Raw genomic sequence first — 23,047 nt, forward strand, 5'->3', positions numbered from 1 at the left:
GGACGGTGCTGGGAAAAACCAGGTAAGATGGTTGATATCAAAGACACATTCCATGCTAGTAGTAGTAGTAGTAGTAGTAGCGTATGGCTACACCTCCAAATGTATTTCGTCAACCCAGCTTCTAAAGTCTTCCTCCGCCTTAAGGATGGTTTCGTAGCCACCTTCAAGTTTAGTGACTGGACAGTGGAGGACGATGTGATCGCTGGTCTCTGAGGCTGCCTGACATTTCTAGCAGTAGCAGGTATCACTGTTTCCAAGTTTCCATCTGCACATATTTGATGCAGTTCTGCCATGTCCAGTTAAGAGGCGGTTTGAGGAAATCCAGTATTTCCTGGCTTTTCATTTTCATTGAGTTGGAGGTGTGGGTCCAGGAGAAGGAAGAACCCTGTCTGGACGCCGGTTTGGATCATTCTTGGTCTGGCTACTCATCTTCAGCTGTTTATGGAGGCGATATCTTTTTATAATCTTTTGTACGATTTTATGATCGTGTGGTATGACACTATCCTCGGACTTGAAAGACGCCTTTTCTCAAAACCACTAATCTACAGATTGCCTTCTTCAAATGGCCATAGCTCTGACACGGCAGTTTTGGTTTTTGTTTGTTTGCTTTATTTTTTTATTTTATTATTTTTTTTTTCATTGCGGTCGGAAAATTAGAAATTTTTGACAATTATTTTCCAAATTTTCGAGATTTTGGAAAGAAAAAAAAAACAATTTAAAAAAAATATTTTCAAAAAGACAAATCCTTTATTTCTTTTAATTTGATAGCTCTTGTAGAACGTGAAAGATAATTAATCAAGAGTAGTTTCTTTTTTACTATCTCATTTTATTCCTTTTTCCTGGCGCTGATATGACCTTACATTTGTTGCAAACGCCGTGAAACCCTTAAAAACAAACAAATAGCTTTTCCTTTCATGAAGTAATTATGGGTTTTTAGGAACATTTTGGACAAATTTTTGCAACTTTTCTGCAAATTTTGCTGTCTTTAGCTTGCAAAATTTGAGATTTTTTCTCTCTCCAATAACCGTCATGTCAGATAGTTCAGATAAATTCTTACATTTAATTCCTTTAAATAAACGGGGGAAAAATTCGGCTTCTTGCGGGAGTTGATATCGGTAAATATTAATTAAACAATCTTACAACTAATAATAATAAATACTTCGACGAAAAAGAAAGTAAAATCATTTTTAAAAAACATGAAAGAAACAAAACAAGACACGGGTTTTGGTTCATAGTTCTGTATCTTGAATTAACAATACATTAATAAACGTGCAAATGTTTTTACAATACAGTAGATACGCCTATTCGCGCATGGCTGGAAACAAATAAAACTCCATTCGAAAGCAAGAAAGTAAAAATCAATTTTACCTATCTTTATAATTTGTCGCTTTTCTCCATTATTTTAAAACAATGGACATATTGATTTTTTAATTGATCTCCTGTTACTGGAGTGTTGAATAAAAGAAATTATAATTAAATCTTTAAATCACATAATTTTGTTAATAATAAAAATAGTGTAATAAGTGAATACATTATTTTGACAGTTCAATTGTGTTGCATGGCTGGTTCTTATGAAAGTAAAATTAACTTAATACATAAGTATATAAATAAATGAATAAATAAATAGATAAATAATTATGAGTGTAAGAATGAATAGATAAACAAATAAATAAATAAACAAATAAATAAATAAATAAATAATGAATAATTAAATAAATGGATAAATAAATAAGTAAATAAATGAATACATAAATAAATAGATAGATAAGTAATAAGTGGACGATTACATTATTAAACCAATAAATAAATAAAAAGGAATAAATAAATAAACAAATAAAGGAATAAAAAAATAAATAAGTAAATAAATAAATAAATAAATATAAATAGACCAATAAACAATAAGTGGACGAATAAATAAATAGACAAATAAATCGATTTTTAAAATGAATAATTTAATAAATGAATAAATAAATATATAAATAAACAAAGGAATGAATACATAAAGAGATAAATAAATGAGTGAATAAATGAATAAATGAATAAATGAATAAATAAATAAATAGTATGAATATATCATAAATGCATAAATAAATAAATAACTCCGAGTATAAAATCTGTAGGTGCGCGCAAATGAATCTGGCAACAGCGCGGCCAAGATGGCGATTCCCTGCGTAAAATTAGGACCAGACAAATCATTATATCCTAGAAGATTTTATAAATTATCATTTACGTCAAAGGGTGATAGAATTATCTAGCCCTGAATTCCAAAAAAAGAAATATGTGACCCTCCGTCTCAAAACGGTATTATGTCGGGATGATTCAGACCCCAAAAAGTGAATTTAGAGATAGAATGATGAGAAATTGGAGCTTAGAAGTTTTTGCAATGCAAGAAATAGTCTTTATACTCCACCATAACGTACAGAAATTAAACCCAAGTTGGATATTTGTGGCTATGAATTCAATTTCCCTTACCGAGTGGATCCCGACATAATACCGCGTTGATACGGTGGGTCACATATATGGATTGCAAGAGACTCGATATCAATATTATGTTTAAAAATAGTTTCATAATTTTAGATTTGCAAGTACCTCTGTGCTTTTTAGCAAAACTCTAACGTACGTGGACTTCACGGGACAATATTGACACCCCCCCCCTCCCAACACACACACACACACACACACACACACACACACACACACAACGTTTTCCTTTTTAAAAAACTTTTTTACCTTTTCTTTCATTTTTTAGTTGTTTAATCTTTTTTTTTTTAATCTTTTAATTTTTAATTTGTTTTGATGGTTTTTTTTTTTTGTTTTGTTTTTATTTGCGTGTATTTTAAAAAAATATTTCAAGGTTTGTTTATTTTTTTGTTATTTTGTTTTTGTTTTTTGTTTTTGTGGTTATCTATATTTAACTCTGACATAACACCTGTATTGAGACAATCGGCTACACATATGTGACCCACCGTATCAAAGCGGTATTATGTCGGGATCCACTCGGTAAGGGAAATTGAATTCATAGCCACAAATATCCAACTTAGGTTTAATTTCTGTACGTTATGGTGGAGTATAAAAACTATTTCTTGCATTGCAAAAACTTCTAAGCTCCAATTTCTCATCATTCTATCTCTAAATTCACTTTTTGGGGTCTGAATCATCCCGACATAATACCGTTTTGATACGGAGGGTCACATATCTAGTTGATTGACACATTAACGTCACATTCAAACTCTACCTATGATTTTCCATTGACCGTTTTGTTTTGTTTTTCCCCGCAGTCGTTTGATCAAGTCCACGGGGGTTCCTCCGTCGTGCCCGAAATCCCCAACGAAATGCCCGGATTAAGCATCATCACGTGGGAAGAGTTCGTGGCCGACCCCTCCCTCCTCCACAACCTTTTCTCCCTCGACAAGGAAGAGTTCATTCAGTTTGACAACTCCGTCGTCAACAACCTATTCCACGACTCCAGAATGGAACCGCCCATTTTGGGGGGACCTTCGGGGGATAACTTATCATGGTAAGTAATAAAAAAATAATTGAGCTTTATATAGCGCAATATCCACTAAATGTGCTCAAAGCGCTTTACAAGGGGTCCCTGTGCAACATCAACATTTAACATGTAGGACGGGACATGACGCCTGTTAGGCGATATTACAATTTTTCGGACAAAGACAACACTGTTAACGGCCAGGTACTCATTTTACACCTGAGTACGGTGAGAGAATGTGAGTAAAGAGCCTTTTCCAAGGACTCAACTATGCGCCGAGCGCGAGGCTCGAACCCAGGACCTTCCTATCCGAAAGCGAGTGTCATACCACTAGACCACATAGCCGCACAAGTAGCGAGGGGTGCGAAAATAAATAAGATAAATAAAATAAATAAAAGTCTCTTTATTTATTCATCCCATAGGGGAAATTTGTCTCTTGGGTCTATTCCAACAAGGGAAGACTGGAATAACCCAGGCGTCAGCCGATGTGCAGCGCCGCAAATTGAGCTAGGGCGAGGAGATGTGTTCAAGGCCACTCAGCGCAGCGGTGCCCACAGACTACCAAAAGAAAATGGCGGCGCTCGACCTCTCACTAGCCACTATAGATGACGTTTTCCTACCTGTTGTCGTCTCTAGTCCTGTATTCTCTATGGCGGTGCCTTCCGGGTACGAAGCAAAGACCGTACCGCTGAGCCACGGTGCCCCTCGAGAGCTGAGTGTCGAGTCGCTCCTAAGCCTAGAACGACCTTCAGAGCCAAAAGACCCATAAAGCCGGGATTTATCTTAGTTTCTATAGTGTTAAACGAACAGTAGCAATTTGTTTGCTACCCTTTTGATAGGACGTTTCAACAAACCAAGCTACCCAATCACCTATGGGTGTACTGGGGGTCAGAAAAAAATCTCGACTTCACCCGGGGTCGACCGGGTTCCTTTGCTTGTCAAGCGGATGCTCTATCAACTGGGGACCCCCAATCTGCATCCTACACGAGGCCAACAAATCGCATTTCTTCGACTAGTGCTTAAAATAATATATAGATAAAACGTACTTACTTACTTAGGCCCTTCAAGCGGGACTCGAACCCAGGCCCTTTCCGATCCGAAGGCGAATGTCATACCACTAGACTAATGAAGCCAGCACCGTCTGTCCAGAAAGATTGGTTGACTTAAAGCAAGAGTGACTTTATCCATTATCACTGGAACATACTTGGATAAAGAACAGAAAATATGTATCAAACAAGAAATGTTGACATTAAGCAGAAGTTGAATTTAAGAGCGTTGACTTTATGCGTGTTCGACTGTACTGTAATTATTTAACCAGTCAACTGCCGTACTCGAGAAAAACACGTATTTAAACATGTGGCCAGAAAACTCGTCCTTCAAATATCGATTGATCTAAATGACCCTAATCTCGGTAAAGAAAACCAAAACCTGGGACCTCGAGGGGTCTTTTAAAAAGCCCCAGGCTTGAGAGTTTTTGCCCATATTAGTGTCATTTAATTCAATTGAAGGATGAGGTTTCTGGCCAATTTTTTAAATACGTGGCTGTCTGAAGCACGGTAGTTAACTGGTTATTAAATACACACACCCTGAATTGTCTATTGTTATAATGTGAAGAATGTGTAGATAAATGCATTGTGTAACACACCACAATACAACACAACACGACACGGATTGCGTTTTATCTGCATGAATCAACACACTGGATAGACAATGGGAGCGATCTATATTCATGTTTTCGTTCAACCAGGTCATCGATCACATGATTTGTTGCTGTCCAACGATTGGATATATCTTATCAAATGTAAACACGCTGCTTTGTTTACAAGTGCAATAAATATACCCATGTGTTAAGCTGAATAAAATGACCAATCGTGATGTTAGATATTTAAAATGTGGGTCACTTTGAGCACATTTTGCAATGTGACCAATGACCTCGAGCACATGGAAAGTTAATATAGATCATGCCCATTCATTCTATTCAACCATACGCGGATGAAACGAACCAATTATTGGGCAGAAAACTTTATCATCATATTAAATCGATAGGTTAATTTAACCCTCAACGTGTCAACAACAACAACAACAACAACAACATACATTCTTCTCTTACCGTACTCAGGTGTAAAATGAGTACCTGGCCGTTAACAGCATTCTCTCTGTCAGAAAAAATTGCAATATCGTCTCACGGGCGTCATGTCCCATTCTAAATGCTACGTGTTGCTGTTGGTCAGGGTCTCCTTGTAAAGCGCTTTGAGCACGTTTAGTGCTATATAAAAGCTCAAGTTTTTTTGTTTTTGTTTTTGTTTTTCTTTACAAATCAGACTATAAACGTTCCCCGTTACACATTTGTGTGTGTTGGTAGGTTATATCCGACTGGTGGATGTTTTGAATATTTATTCTATGCGCTATGTGCGGCTATGTGGTCTTGGGGTATGACACTTGCTTTCGGATCGGAAGGTCCTGGGCTCGAGCCTCGCGCTGGGCGCATAATTGAGTCCTTGGAAAAGGCTCTTTACTCATATTCTCTCACCGTACTCAGGTGTAAAATGATTACCTGGCCGTTAATAGTGTTGTCTTAGTCCGAAAAATTGTAATATCGCCTAAGAGGCGGCATGTCCCGTCCTACATGTTTAATGTTGTGTTGACCAGGAACCAATTATAAAGCCTTTGAGCACATTTAGTGGATAGTGCGCTATATAAAGCTAAATTTTAATTTTAAGCTCAATTTTATCCTATAGGGAATGAGATTAGCGGAAGAGTAGCATCCCTTGATTGGACGTCACCTTACAGAGAGAACGTCAACTTAAAGATCGCTGAGAAAATATTTAACTAACCGCGCGGTTTCACAGGAAGCGAGGACAAGAGACGCATGCGCAAAACCATATTGACGTTCTCTTTCTAATAACTTCTCCGCCAATGACGTCCAATCAAGGGACGCTACTCTTCCGCTAATATCATTCCCTATAGCACCAACATGCTACCGATGTAATGTTGCAATTTAATCTCCAGGCATATATTTGTGGACAGTTACTCCCAGCTTCGTCATGTACGAGAGGTGATGACGTCACGAATATCGGTCTTGCTAGTGGATTTGATCAAGCCAAATGATGAAGGCACTGGTAGGTGGACTCATTATTTTTTATTTATTTTTAAAGGTTTAACGACGCTTTCAAACATTGAGGTCCTACCTTTCAGCGCCAGTAAAAAGAAAGAAAATGGGATAGTAAAAAGTTCTAGAACTAGAATTACAATTAAAGTACCCAAGAAAAGGCAAGACAAAGGAGAATTAGTTCAAATAGGGACATATGTAGATTCCAAGAACACACTATCAGTGTACTTAAAAATTTGAGCTTTACATAGCGCAATAGCCACTAAATGTGCTCAAATCGCTTTACAAGAGGTCCCTGGTCAACAGCAACATTTAACATGAGAACGGGACATGACGCCTGTTAGGCGATATTACAATGTTTCGGACAAAGACACCAGGTTAACGGCCAGGTACTCATTTTACACCTGAGTACTGTGAGAGAATGTGAGTAAAGGGTCTTTTCCAAGGACTCAACTATGCGCCGAGCGCGAGGCTAAAACCCAGGACCTTCCGATCCGAAAGCGAGTGTCATACCACTAGACCATATAGCCGCACTAATTTGAGACCATCTAAATGCCTCACCCAGACACCAGCACAAGATCCCACTAAGAAGAATACACTCAAATGTTTACAAGTCATATGTTAAAGATAAAAAAAAAATAGCAGGTCTAACAGAGAGATGATTTACAAGAAAAAAATATTATCTCCTAAAACTACAACTTTACATTCGACTGTTTCCTTCCCAGCTAAGAACTCTGACCAGGGTCAGAACAAGACTAAATGTGACCCACCGTATCAAAGCGGTCTTATGTCGGGATCCACTCGGTAAGGGAAATTGAATTCATAGCCACAAATATCCAACTTGGGTTTAATTTCTGTACGTTATGGTGGAGTATAAAGACTATTTCTTGCATTGCAAAAACTTCTAAGCTCCAATTTCTCATCATTCTATCTCTAAATTCACTTTTTGGGGTCTAAATCATCCCGTCATAATACCGTTTTGAGACGGAGGGTCACAAATAATCGATTTACAAGACAAATACAGAAGGCAATTGGAAATCAGACATAGGGGTAGAGAAGACACAGCAAGTACCTCCCTGACCACTATGGGAGGTCAGGAACCTCAGTTGGTTAACTAAGCCTAAGATAGTGAGCCTAAGTTCTGATTGGTGCGATACTCTTCAACAGTCGTAACGTCACTTCCCTCGTAATAACGCATAGTAACTTAGCAACTGGCTCTAAACTATCGGAACAATGGCGGACGCCCTTATGAAATATTTTTCCGGCGAGCATAAAAGCGTATCCAGAGGAAAAAAAAAACCCCATAAATTTGACCTCACTATTGCTCTCATCCCATAGTCTCTGGTTCACTCCCCACTGGAGTAGATTTCGGTTGGTTTAATTGGATTTCGGTATTCAGCAATACCCTGGTGAACGGTTTGCGAAGTTCTCTGGATACCAGTTCTTGTATTGGTGTCTTTTATAGGGAATGAGATTAGCGGAAGAGTAGCGTCCCTTGATTGGACGTAACCTTACAGAGAGAACGTCAAAATGGTTTTGCGCATGCATCTCTCTCGTCCTCGCTTTTAGTGAAGTGTCTTATGCCGCTTTCAACGGAAGCGAGGACCAGAGACGCATGCGCACAACCAACATGACGTTCTCTCTCTAATAACTTTTCCGCCGGTGACGTCCAATCAAGGGACGCTACTCTTCCGCTAATCTCATTCCCTATTAGATCTTATAAGCAACAACATACATTTACCAAATAATCAAAACCTTTGTGTGCCGCTCTCAACATTTGACTTGCTTTTGTTAAACAACATTAATATAATACCGTTATCATTAAGGATTACACAAATAAATTTATAAAGTTTCAAATAGCCGATCAATATTGTAGATAAAATCACATAATAGTTTATACAAATCAAATTGAGCCATGTACATAGAATCAGATGATAGTTTATACAAATCAAATTGAGCCATGGACATAGAATCAGATAATAGTTTATACAAATCAAATTGAGCCATCGACATAGAATCAGATGATAGTTTATACAAATCAAATTGAGCCATGGACATAGAATCAGATGATAGTTTATACAAATCAAATTGAGCCATCGACATAGAATCAGATAATAGTTTATACAAATCAAATTGAGCCATCGACATAGAATCAGATGATAGTTTATACAAATCAAATTGAGCCATGGACATAGAATCAGATGATAGTTTATACAAATCAAATTGAGTCATGGACATAGAATCACATAATAGTTTATACAATTCAAATTAAGTCATTGACATAGAATCAGATGATAGTTTATACAAATCAAATTGAGCCATCGACATAGAATCAGATGATAGTTTATACAAATCAAATTGAGCCATCGACATAGAATCAGATGATAGTTTATACAAATCAAATTGAGCCATGGACATAGAATCAGATGATAGTTTATACAAATCAAATTGAGCCATGGACATAGAATCAGATGATAGTTTATACAAATCAAATTGAGCCATCGACATAGAATCAGATGATAGTTTATACAAATCAAATTGAGCCATCGACATAGAATCAGATGATAGTTTATACAAATCAAATTGAGTCATCGACATAGAATCAGATAATAGTTTATACAAATCAAATTGAGTCATGGACATAGAATCAGATGATAGTTTATACAAATCAAATTGAGCCATTGACATAGACTCAAATGATAGTTTATACAAATCAAATTGAGTCATGTACATAGAATCAGATGATAGTTTATACAAATCAAATTGAGTCATGGACATAGAATCACATAATAGTTTATACAAATCAAATTGAGTCATGGACATAGAATCAGATAATAGTTTATACAAATCAAATTGAGTCATGGACATAGAATCAGATGATAGTTTATACAAATCAAATTGAGCCATGGACATAGAATCAGATGATAGTTTATACAAATCAAATTGAGTCATGGACATAGAATCAGATAATAGTTTATACAAATCAAATTGAGTCATGGACATAGAATCAGATGATAGTTTATACAAATCAAATTGAGTCATCGACATAAAATCAGATAATAGTTTATACAAATCAAATTGAGCCATCGACATAGAATCAGATGATAGTTTATACAAATCAAATTGAGCCATCGACATAGAATCAGATAATAGTTTATACAAATCAAATTGAGTCATCGACATAGAATCAGATGATAGTTTATACAAATCAAATTGAGTCATGGACATAGAATCAGATAATAGTTTATACAAATCAAATTGAGTCATCGACATAGAATCAGATAATAGTTTATACAAATCAAATTGAGTCATGGACATAGAATCAGATGATAGTTTATACAAATCAAATTGAGTCATCGACATAGAATCAGATAATAGTTTATACCAATCAAATTGAGCCATCGACATAGAATCAGATGATAGTTTATACAAATCAAATTGAGTCATGGACATAGAATCAGATAATAGTTTATACAAATCAAATTGAGTCATCGACATAGAATCAGATGATAGTTTATACAAATCAAATTGAGTCATCGACATAGAATCAGATGATAGTTTATACAAATCAAATTGAGCCATCGACATAGAATCAGATAATAGTTTATACAAATCAAATTGAGTCATCGACATAGAATCAGATAATAGTTTATACAAATCAAATTGAGTCATCGACATAGAATCAGATGATAGTTTATACAAATCAAATTGAGTCATCGACATAGAATCAGATAATAGTTTATACAAATCAAATTGAACCATGGACATAGAATCAGATAATAGTTTATACAAATCAAATTGAGCCATCGACATAGAATCAGATGATAGTTTATACAAATCAAATTGAGCCATGGACATAGAATCAGATGATAGTTTATACAAATCAAATTGAGCCATGGACATAGAATCAGATGATAGTTTATACAAATCAAATTGAGTCATCGACATAGAATTAGATAATAGTTTATACAAATCAAATTGAGCCATGGACATAAAATCAGATGATAGTTTATACAAATCAAATTGTTCCATCGACATAGAATCAGATGATAGTTTATACAAATCAAATTGAGCCATTGACATAGACTCAGATGATAGTTTATACAAATCAAATTGAGTCATGTACATAGAATCAGATGATAGTTTATACAAATCAAATTGAGTCATGACATAGAATCACATAATAGTTTATACAAATCAAATTGAGTCATGGACATAGAATCAGATGATAGTTTATACAAATCAAATTGAGTCATGGACATAGAATCAGATGATAGTTTATACAAATCAAATTGAGTCATCGACATAGAATCAGATAATAGTTTATACAAATCAAATTGAGCCATCGACATAGAATCAAATGATAGTTTATACAAATCAAATTGAGTCATGGACATAGAATCAGATGATAGTTTATACAAATCAAATTGAGTCATCGACATAGAATCAGATAATAGTTTATACAAATCAAATTGAGTCATGGATGATAGAATAATAGAGTGATATTATATACAAATCAAATTGAGTCATCGACATAGAATCAGATAATAGTTTATACAAATCAAATTGAGCCATCGACATAGAATCAGATGATAGTTTATACAAATCAAATTGAGTCATGGACATAGAATCAGATAATAGTTTATACAAATCAAATTGAGTCATCGACAAAGAATCAGATGATAGTTTATACAAATCAAATTGAGTCATCGACATAGAATCAGATGATAGTTTATACAAATCAAATTGAGCATCGACATAGAATCAGATAATAGTTTATACAAATCAAATTGAGTCATCGACATAGAATCAATAATAGTTTATACAAATCAAATTGAGTCATGACATAGAATCAGATGATAGTTTATACAAATCAAATTGAGTCATCGACATAGAATCAGATAATAGTTATACAAATCAAATTGACCATGCAGATCATTTATGAATCAGATAGATAGTTTATACAAATCAAATTGAGCCATCGACATAGAATCAGATATAGTTTATACAAATCAAATTGAGTCATCGACATAGAATCAGATGAATAGTTTATACAAATCAAATTGAGCCATCGACATAGAATCAATGATAGTTTATACAAATCAAATTGAGTCATGACATAGAATCAGATATAGTTTATACAAATCAATAGCCATGACATAAATCAGATGATAGTTTATACAAATCAATGAGCATGACATAGATCAGATGATAGTTTATACAAATCAATTGAGTCCATGACATAGAATCAGATGATAGTTTATACAAATCAAATTGAGTCATGCGACATAGAATCAATAATAGTTTATACAAATCAAATTGAGTCATGGACATAGAATCAATAATAGTTTATACAAATCAAATTGAGTCATGGACATAGAATCAGATGATAGTTTATACAAATCAAATTGAGTCCATGGACATAGAATCAGATGATAGTTTATACAAATCAAATTGAGTCATCGGACATAGAATCAGATAATAGTTTATACAAATCAAATTGAGTCCATCGACATAGAATCAAATGATAGTTTATACAAATCAAATTGAGCCATCGACATAGACTCAGATGATAGTTTATACAAATCAATTTGAGTCATGTACATAGAATCAGATGATAGTTTATACAAATCAAATTGAGTCATGGACATAGAATCAGATAATAGTTTATACAAATCAAATTGAGTCATCGACATAGAATCAGATATAGTATTTATACAAATCAAATTGAGTCATGGAATAGAATCAGATGATAGTTTATACAAATCAAATTGAGCATCGACATAGAATCAGATGATAGTTTATACAAATCAAATTGAGCCATGACATAGAATCAGATGATAGTTTATACAAATCAAATTGAGCCATGACATAGAATCAGATATAGTTTATACAAATCAAATTGAGTCATCGACATAGAATCAGATGATAGTTTATACAAATCAAATTGAGTCATCGACATAGAATCAGATGAAGTTTATACAAATCAAATTGAGCCATCGACATAGAATCAGATGATAGTTTATACAAATCAAATTGAGTCATGGACATAGAATCAGATATAGTTTATACAATCAAATTGAGTCATGACATAGAATCAGATGATAGTTTATACAAATCAAATTGAGTCATGACAATAGAATCAGATCAATAGTTTATACATAAATCATAATTTACAACATGGACATGAGACATAGAATAATAATATTTATACAAATCAAATTGAGCCATGACATAGAATCAGATGATAGTTTATACAAATCAAATTGAGCCATGGACATAGAATCAGATGATAGTTTATACAAATCAAATTGATGTCATGGACATAGAATCAGATATAGTTTATACAAATCAAATTGAGTCATCGACATAGAATAGATAATAGTTTATTACAAATCAAATTGAGCCATGGACATAGAATCAGATGATAGTTTATACAAATCAAATTGAGTCCATCGACATAGAATCAGATGAATAGTTTATACAAATCAAATTGAGTCAATGACATAGAATCAGATGATAGTTTTATACAAATCAAATTGAGTCATGACATAGAATCAGATGATAGTTTATACAAATCAAATTGAGTCATGGACATAAGATCAGAATAGTTTATACAAATCAAATTGAGTCATGGACATAGAATCAGATGATAGTTTATACAAATCAAATTGAGTCATGACATAGAATCAGATAGATAGTTTATACAAATCAAATTGAGTCATCGACATAGAATCAGATAATAGTTTATACAAATCAAATTGAGCCATCGACATAGAATCAAATGATAGTTTATACAAATCAAATTGAGCCATCGACATAGACTCAGATGATAGTTTATACAAATCAATTTAGTCATGACATAGAATCAGATATAGTTTATACAAATCAAATTGAGTCATCGACATAGAATCAGATAATAGTTTATACAAATCAAATTGAGTCATCGACATAGAATCAGATGATAGTTTATACAAATCAAATTGGAGTCATCGACATAGAATCAGATAATAGTTTATACAAATACAAATTGAGCATGGACATAGAATCAGATGATAGTTTATACAAATCAATTGAGCCATGGACATAGAATCAGATGATAGTTTATACAAATCAAATTGAGCCATCGACATAGAATCAAATGATAGTTTATACAAATCAAATTGAGCCATCGACATAGAATCAGATAATAGTTTATACATATCAAATTGAGTCATCGACATAGAATCAGATGATAGTTTATACAAATCAAATTGAGCCATCGACATAGAATCAGATAATAGTTTATACAAATCAAATTGTACCATGTACATAGAATTAGATAATAGTTTATACAAATCAAATTGGGTCATCGACATAGAATCAGATAATAGTTTATACAAATCAAATTGAGTCATCGACATAGAATCAGATGATAGTTTATACAAATCAAATTGAGCCATGGACATAGAATCAGATGATAGTTTATACAAATCAAATTGAGTCATCGACATAGAATCAGATAATAGTTTATACAAATCAAATTGAACCATGGACATAGAATCACATAATAGTTTATACAAATCAAATTGAGCCATCGACATAGAATCAGATAATAGTTTATACAAATCAAATTAAGCCATCGACATAGAATCAGATGATAGTTTATACAAATCAAATTTAGTCATGGACATAGAATCAGATGATAGTTTATACAAATCAAATTAAGCCATCGACATAGAATCAGATGATAGTTTATACAAATCAAATTGAGTCATGGACATAGAATCAGATGATAGTTTATACAAATCAAATTAAGCCATCGACATAGAATCAGATGATAGTTTATACAAATCAAATTAAGCCATCGACATAGAATCAGATGATAGTTTATACAAATCAAATTGAGTCATGGACATAGAATCAGATGATAGTTTATACAAATCAAATTAAGCCATCGACATAGAATCAGATAATAGTTTATACAAATCAAATTGAGCCATCGACATAGAATCAGATAATAGTTTATAGAAATCAAATTGAGTCATCGCCATAGAATCAGATGATAGTTTATACAAATCAAATTGAGTCATGGACATAGAATCAGATGATAGTTTATACAAATCAAATTGAGCCATCGACATAGAATCAGATAATAGTTTATACAAATCAAATTGAGTCATCGACATAGAATCAGATGATAGTTTATACAAATCAAATTGAGTCATGGACATAGAATCAGATGATAGTTTATACAAATCAAATTGAGTCATGGACATAGAATCAGATGATAGTTTATACAAATCAAATTGAGTCATGGACATAGAATCAGATGATAGTTTATACAAATCAAATTGAGTCATGGACATAGAATCAGATGATAGTTTATACAAATCAAATTGAGTCATGGAAATAGAATCAGATGATAGTTTATACAAATCAAATTGAGTCATCGACATAGAATCAGATAATAGTTTATACAAATCAAATTGAGTCATGGACATAGAATCAGATGATAGTTTATACAAATCAAATTGAGTCATTGACATAGAATCAGATGATAGTTTATACAAATCAAATTGAGTCATGGACATAGAATCAGATAATAGTTTATACAATCAATTCCGCGAGGACGAGAGACGCATGCGCACAACCAACATGACGTTCTCTCTCTAATAACTTTTCCGCCGGTGACGTCACAGACTATGGGTGACGTCCAATCAAGGGACGCTACTCTTCCGCTAATCTCATTCCCTATAGATCAAATTGAGCCATGGACAACCTAAGTATGCATTTTTCATACATGACAAGGTGAAGTCGGTTTATAAACAATAATCTTTGTTGATTGTTGATCATAAAAAAAAAAAAAAAAAACTTACGCCCTTTCGCAACGGCACCATAGGAACCCGTCGCCCTGGCATTTCACAAAGCAATATTGGCGGTTAATTAAAACAGGATGTCTGATGACAACAGGAATCACCCGTGTTGTCCAAGTGAGCAATTTGGGGGTTGATAATATTTCCAAAGAAAACAAAATGCCTCAAGCGGGGCTCGAACTCGAACCCGGGACATTCCGGATTACATTGCAATGCCTTAACCACCCGGCCACTAGCCCCCCCCCCCCCCTCCTTGTTGATCACAAATATAAAGAAAGACTTATCTTATCCTATTCACTGTATATGTACGCTGAAGTATGGAGCTTTTTTTTTTCTTTTTTTTTTGGGGGGGGGGGGTATTTACAGCATTTGCTATACCAAATTTCTTTCAGAATGGCTTTTTAAAATAAAATCAAATGCATTCTATGCCCTTACTGCAAATGGATAAAAAGGTTTTATGAAATTATAATGTTAGAATATCTGGTGATAAATACTTATAAGTTCTACCCTTGTGAGAACGAAACAACAGATATTAAATATGTTCAAGTTATTTATGATGCATGTTATCTAGTCACGGACAATTCTATAATTGGATTCAGTAGTCTGATGTCACGCCGCCCGGCAACGGCGGCCATCTTGGTTCTAAACACCATTACTTTTTATTCTTCAAGCTGGCTAGAACCTTTCATATGTCTTGTAATCAGAATGTATAAAAGTCAAAAACGACGACATTTTAGACATGCTGCTTAAAATATTCCCCTGACGTCATTTCAATTGGATTCAGTAGTCTGATGTCACGCCGCCCGGCAACGGCGGCCATCTTGCTTCTAAACAAAGAACACCAATACTTTTTATTCTTCAAGCTGACTAGAACTTTTCAAATGTCTTGTGATCAGAATGTATAAAAGTCAAAACATGATCATATTTATAATGTTTTTCTCCTCTGGTTACGCTTTTATATTTCATAAGAGCTTCTGCCATTGTTCCGATAGTTTAGAGCCAGTGTTACTAAGTTACCATGCGTCATTAGGAAGGAAGTGACGTTACGACTGTTGAATCCTATTAATAAGTAGATACGACGCTGATATGAAGACGCCTATGTGTTGCAAGCGCCGTAAAACCCTTGAAAAAAAAAACAAAAATCCCCCCAAAAAACATACAAGCAACTTTGGGTAATTTACTGGGCTGTATCGAATCGTTCCCTACAAAAATCGAAACGACGCCATTTTAGACATGCTGCTAAAGATATTCCCCTGACGTCATTTCAATTGGATTCAATAGTCTGATGTCACGCCGCCCGGCAACGGCGGCCATCTTGGTTCTAAACAAAGAAAATCATTACTTTTTATTCTTCAAGCTGACTAGAACCTTTCAAATGTCTTGTGATCAGAATGTATAAAAGTCAAAACATGATCATATTTATAATGTTTTTCTCCTCTGGATACGCTTTTATATTTCATAAGGGCTTCCGCCATTGTTCCGATAGTTTAGAGCCAGTGTTACTAAGTTACCATGCGTCATTAGGAAGGAAGTGACGTTACGACTGTTGAATCCTATTCATAAGTAGATACGACGCTGAGATGAAGACGTCCATGTGTTGCAAGCGCCGTAAAACCCTTTAAACCCCCCCCCCCCCCCAAAAAAAAAAAAACAAAACAAAAAACACAAAAAAAAAACAAACAAAACAAAACAAACAAACAAACAAACAACTTAGGGTAAAATTAAATTAAATTAAATTGAGCTTTTATATAGCGCTATATCCACTAAAATGTGCTCAAAGCGCTTTACAAGGGGTCCCTGGTCAACAGCAACATTGAACATGTAGGACGGGACATGACACCTGTCAGGTGATATTACAATTTTTTGGACAAAGACAACGCTGTTAACGGCCAGGTACTCATTTGACACCTGAGTACGGTGAGAGAATGTGAGTAAAGAGCCTTTTCCAAGGACTCAACTATGCGCCGAGGGAGGCTCGAACCCAGGACCTTCCGATCCGAAAGCGAGTGTCATACCACTAGACCACATAGCCGCACAATTTACTGGGCTGTATCGAATCGTTCCCTACAAAATCGAAACGACGCCATTTTAGACATGCTGCTAAAGATATTCTCCTGACGTGCGGCTATGTGGTCTAGTGGTATGACACTCGCTTTCGGATCGGCAGGTCCTGGGTTCGAGCCTCGCTTGGCGCATAGTTGAGTCCTTTGAGAAGGCTCTTTAATCACATTCTCTCACCGCACTCAAGTATAAATGAGTACCTGGTCGTAAAACAGCATTGTCTCTGTCCGAAAAAATTATAACATCGCCTAACAGGCGTCATGTTCCGTCCTAAATATTAAATGTTGCTGTAGGCCAGGGACCCCTTATAAAGCGCTTTGAGCACATTGAGTGGATATTGCGCTATATAAAAGCTAAATTTAAAAAAAATTATTTCAATTGTAGGGAATGAATGAATGACCTATTACAGCCGACGTGCACCTATTTACAGGTCAGATAACCCAATTCCTTGTGGGATAATTTTGTTGTAATGAAAATCTCAAAAAATGATGTAAAATATTGTCCATTACAACAATGTTAAACTAGGCCCAGTGGCGTGGCATGCTTACAGTATAAGGTGGTGCCAGAATCAGAAGAAAATTACTTAAAACATGCTATATTTGTAAATACAAAAGACAGAAAAATAATAAAAGAAAATATTTACTCAAATAAATAAGACACGGTATATTAATAGAATGCGCTTGGTCAAGGAGTTCACAACATTGCCATCCGGAATTATAACGGACCAACACACAAACTCTGTGTAACCATGAACGTTTATAGTCTGGTTAATACAGTTTAGTGAAAACAACTCACAAACGCGGATGGCAAAAACAATAACAAAGGCCTGAGTGACGTCATCTGCATACTATCTATACCAGTTCTCAGTTTATAATTTATTTTTTAAAATGCTGTAATCCATTTCTAAAAGATGGATGCGGTGCCAGGCACCAAATCAACCAATATAGCCACGCCCCTGACTAGGCCCATAAGTGGGTTCGGATGTCAGACCTGCATATGGGATGAATACGTCGATTACTGCCGAACAAAAAATCGGCCCGCATCACATAAGCACATCAAAGATCAATAAATTGCGAGCCAATCAATGGCAAGACAATTCATTCAAGCTGATCTTTCCAATGACGTATGTACATTAAATATGCGACCCCTCGTCTCAAAACGGTATTAAGTCGGGATGAATAAGATGCTGAAAATGAAATTTGTAGCCTGAAATATCGTACTTAAGTTGAAAATATATGGCAATATAAAGTAAGACAACAACAATTATATCAACATTGCAATATTTCATAAGGGCGTCCGCCATTGTTCCGATAGTTTAGAGCCAGTGTTTCTAAGTTACCATGCGTCATTAGGCAGGAAGTGACGTTACGACTGTTGAAGAGTATTAGGGTAGACGTCAACTATGAGGTGATCCTTAATTGAGCATTTAGTTATTTATTTTTTTTAAAAATTACTTAAAGTTGAAAAAGAGTGGATAAGCAATCTTCGTAATATGCCACTTGTTTAATTACGTCATTTGTGACCCTTCGTCTCAAAACGGTATTATGTCGGGATGGACCAGATGCTAAAAAGTCAAAATATAGTTATACTGGTCAAAAATATGAAACGTTAGTATTTAGCACAGTAAAATATGATATTCCTTCTCCTCTATAACGCATATAAACTCAACTTAGGTACGATATTTCTGGCTACAAATTTCATTTTCGGCATCTAGATCATCCCGACTTAATACCGTTTTGAGACGAGGGGTCACATTTTTAAGGGTCACCTCATAGTTGACGTCTCCCCTAATTTAAAAATTTAAAAATATTTCCGTATTCTCATCTTTTAATTCTGTTGATAATATGATAGGGTAATTTTTAAAATAGTATATATATATATATATATATATATATATATATATATATATATATATATATATATATATATATATATATCATTTTACACCTGAGTATGGTAAGAGAATGTGAGTAAAGAGCCTTTTCCAAGGATTCAACTATGCGCCGAGCGCGAGGCTCGAACCCAGGACCTTCCGATCCGAAAGCGAGTGTCATACCATTAGACCACATAGCCGCACATTATAGGTGTTTTTTCAATAGAATGGCCCTTATTTTGTCATAACCCTTTCCTAACCGGCCATTTTCAGAATTTTTCCCAAAATTTCACACCCACCCAACACAAAAATATCTTTTTCTTTACTCAAACAGAAAAGCAACAAATAGATACATTCTATGAATAATATTGATCAGCAAAATGAACTCTACAAACACAATGTCACGTGTTTTAGCTATTATAAAACATTGTTCTTTAAAGTGTGTGAATTACAAAAGAAATCTGAATGATAAAAGTGCTGGTTGGATCGCAATGGCTTGTGAACAAACTTCGCGGCGTTTGTAGGTTGAACCCGTGACGTCATGAAGTTGAGAGACGGACTCAAGGTAGATAATTATGCTTGATACCAAATAGTTTAATCATATTAATAATAATAATAATAATAATAATAATAATAATAATAATAATAATAATAATAATAATAATAATAATAATATAATAATAATGATAATAATAATAATAATAATAATATAATAATGATAATAATAATAATAATAATAATAATAATAATAATAATAATAATAATAATAATAATAATAATAATAATAATAATAATATAATAATAATAATAATAATAATAATAATAATAATAATAATATATCTTTATTGTCCCCAAAAAAGTGGCAATTTGTCATTTGGTTACACATTTATAACAATACAATATTGACACACTCACACAAAATGCACACTAGTAACATAGCAGTTATCGTAAAAAAAAAAACAAAAAAAAACCCAAACTGGCATCAACCTCATCACCATCATCATCATCATCATCATCATCATCATCATCATCATCATCATCATCATCATCACAACAACCTTCCTAATATTTTCGTTACAATCCTTCACTTTCACCATCCCCCTATAACACCATTCACCATCTTCATCATACTCCATATTATATTATTCCTGTAACAAGCTATGAGAGGGAAAGCCTGTGGTCCTCCTCCCCCTCTCTCTCTCTCTCTCTCTCTCTCTCTCTCTCTCTCTCTCTCTCTCTCTCTCTCTCTTGGAGTGTTGGATGTCCTCGATTGAAGAGCGTCCCTCTTGCGGCTAGGAAGAATTGCCGTAATAGTACCGTCGTGTGTTTGAACCTCCATAGCCGCCAAGTTCCTATTATCTATCTATTGTCTTCTGGCATTTTTCTACTCACTTCATTTCATGTAATTTTGAATGCCTGTTTGTATTTTTCAAAGTACGTCAGAATAAGGCTTATAATCTTATTCTTGTCGTTACAATGTGTTGGTTTTTTTTTTTTTAAATAAGAATACACCAGCACAGATGGTCCTCCGACACTGTGATAGTCCTCCGACATTGTGATGGTCCTCCGACATTGTGATGGTCCTCCGACATTGTGAAGAGGTACGCGGATTTATTGGGCAGACGCTTCATGCAATCTGGTTTAATTTCTAACTTCGCCTAATAAAAATAAATATTGCAATTTCTGATGCTGTCAGCCGGGATCTGACACAACTTATAAAACACAAAACAGTTTCCAATAAAGAGTAGAGGAGCGAATTCGTCTATAATTGATATTTTGTCATATGTGACACCTCGTCTCAAAACGGTATTATGTCGGGATGGACAAATGACAAAGAGTTCAACATACAAACTAATTGTTAGAACAGTTATTGAAGTTACACTCTATATCTAATTCAAAGAATTCAAACTTTTATCATTATTATTAGGCGAAACATATTGGAATTTTTGTAACTGATTTGGCGAAACATCTTGGAATTTTTGTAACTGATTTGGCGGAACATCTTGGAATTTTTGTAACTGATTTGGCGGAACATCTTGGAATTTTTGTAACTGATTTGGCGAAACATCTTGGAATTTTTGTAACTGATTTGGCGGAACATCTTGGAATTTTTGTAACTGATTTGGCGGAACATCTTGAAATTTTTGTAACTGATTGGGCGGAACATCTTGAAATTTTTGTAACTGATTTGGCGAAACATCTTGGAAATTTTGTAACTGATTTGGCGGAACATCTTGGAATTTTTGTAGCTGATTTGGCGGAACATCTTCGAATTTTTGTAACTGATTTGGCGGAACATCAAGGAATTTTTGTAACTGATTTGGCGGAACATCTTCGAATTTTTGTATTTAAATTTTTTAATTTTTGTGACATTTTCTATGTTTTTTTTATATTTCTTTATTTTTTTTTACTTATTCTGTATTTTGTGAAATACGGAATTGTGGGTTTTTTACGTTACTATAATGACCCAGAGGAAAATAAAAGTGTTGATCTTAGGGGAGGGGGTAGTTTTAATGGGTTTTTTCCCAAAAAATTATATGTTGCTGTTTGACATTTGAATATCAATTTAATACTCTACACCGACGAGGAAGTAATTTGTGAAATACTTCTTTGTATCTTGAACTCATGTTGTAATAGATAAAGATATTACAACTGGAATATATTGCCTCAAGATTGCTAGCAACCATAGACGCAATGCTAAAAGAATAAAGGTGGAGATAATCTTGGAAGGACCCAATACAATCCAACACGAATTCTGGAAAATAACAAAGAAAATAGAAGACAGAAATGAAGATAACCATACGTATTAACTTTAACTCTTTGTTTCGTTTCCGGTTTACACCGCCATTTTCATTTCTAGGTGAGGCAGAAGATAAGCGAAATCTGATTGAATTATATACTTTGGTTGCTACGACGATGTTGAACACCGTCATTAGAATTATTGCAATTAGTCGAAGACACAAATAATTAACAATGTGAGCAGCTAGCTCAAGCGAATCAAAAACATAATGCTCTTTTCCTACTATAACCGTTTTTCCAGGGCGCAGTGTTTTGCGTACAAGTACAATTCGGTATGACATTGGTATATATAATACGTGATTAACAATAAAAAAAATTGATAAAACTATACAGGAACGCTTGGGCGTAAAAAGGGATTTTACTTTGAAAGGGTGAGTCACGCTTGCCATCCTTATTAAAGCCAGATACACCAATGCTAAAGCTGTATATTGAGGAAACGATACGGTTGCCATATTCAAAATTGTGGGGAGATAATCACAAACCCACTGAGGGTAAAGATGTATACCAAGAAGGCACGATACTTCTATTAAACGACTTACAAAATTTAACAGACATAGGCTTAAGTCTGAAAAGGCAATGAACGCTAAACACACTGTACAACTGTCTGATGAAACCCCTTGTTTAAAAAAGACACATAAGTTGAGGATGTTTGATACCAAGCCAATGATGGATAGTATAAAAGGCAGGAAATAAAAGAAAATATAATGATCGATATTGATGAGAAATGTTTGAAATGGACGGGGGTCGTAATATGGTATATGGGTTAAATTCAAAATCTTCAGACCCTCTTTCAAAGACATGTTTGCATCTGGTAATAGAGAAAATGGGCTCTCTGATGTCGTCTCCGATTTAGATTGATCCAT

General features: G+C 34.4%; 1 protein-coding gene across 1 annotated transcript in view; it reads left to right on the plus strand.

Moving 5' to 3' along the window:
• The window catches only part of LOC144969903 (uncharacterized), a gene marked incomplete in the record, with an annotated part of 34,001 nt that overhangs the window by 1,111 nt on the left and 9,843 nt on the right, over positions 1-23,047 (plus strand). The window contains 3 exon segments of the mRNA XM_078908962.1: positions 1-22; positions 3,279-3,517; positions 6,497-6,606. The exon segment at positions 1-22 is cut by the window's left edge and continues 1,111 nt beyond it. Coding sequence (XP_078765088.1) covers positions 1-22; positions 3,279-3,517; positions 6,497-6,606 — 371 coding nt within the window.

This window comes from Berghia stephanieae, chromosome 4 (genome assembly GCF_034508935.2).
Source record: "Berghia stephanieae isolate SIO BIC M18660-M18661 chromosome 4, UCSD_Bste_1.3, whole genome shotgun sequence".
NCBI classification, from domain to species: domain Eukaryota; kingdom Metazoa; phylum Mollusca; class Gastropoda; order Nudibranchia; family Aeolidiidae; genus Berghia; species Berghia stephanieae.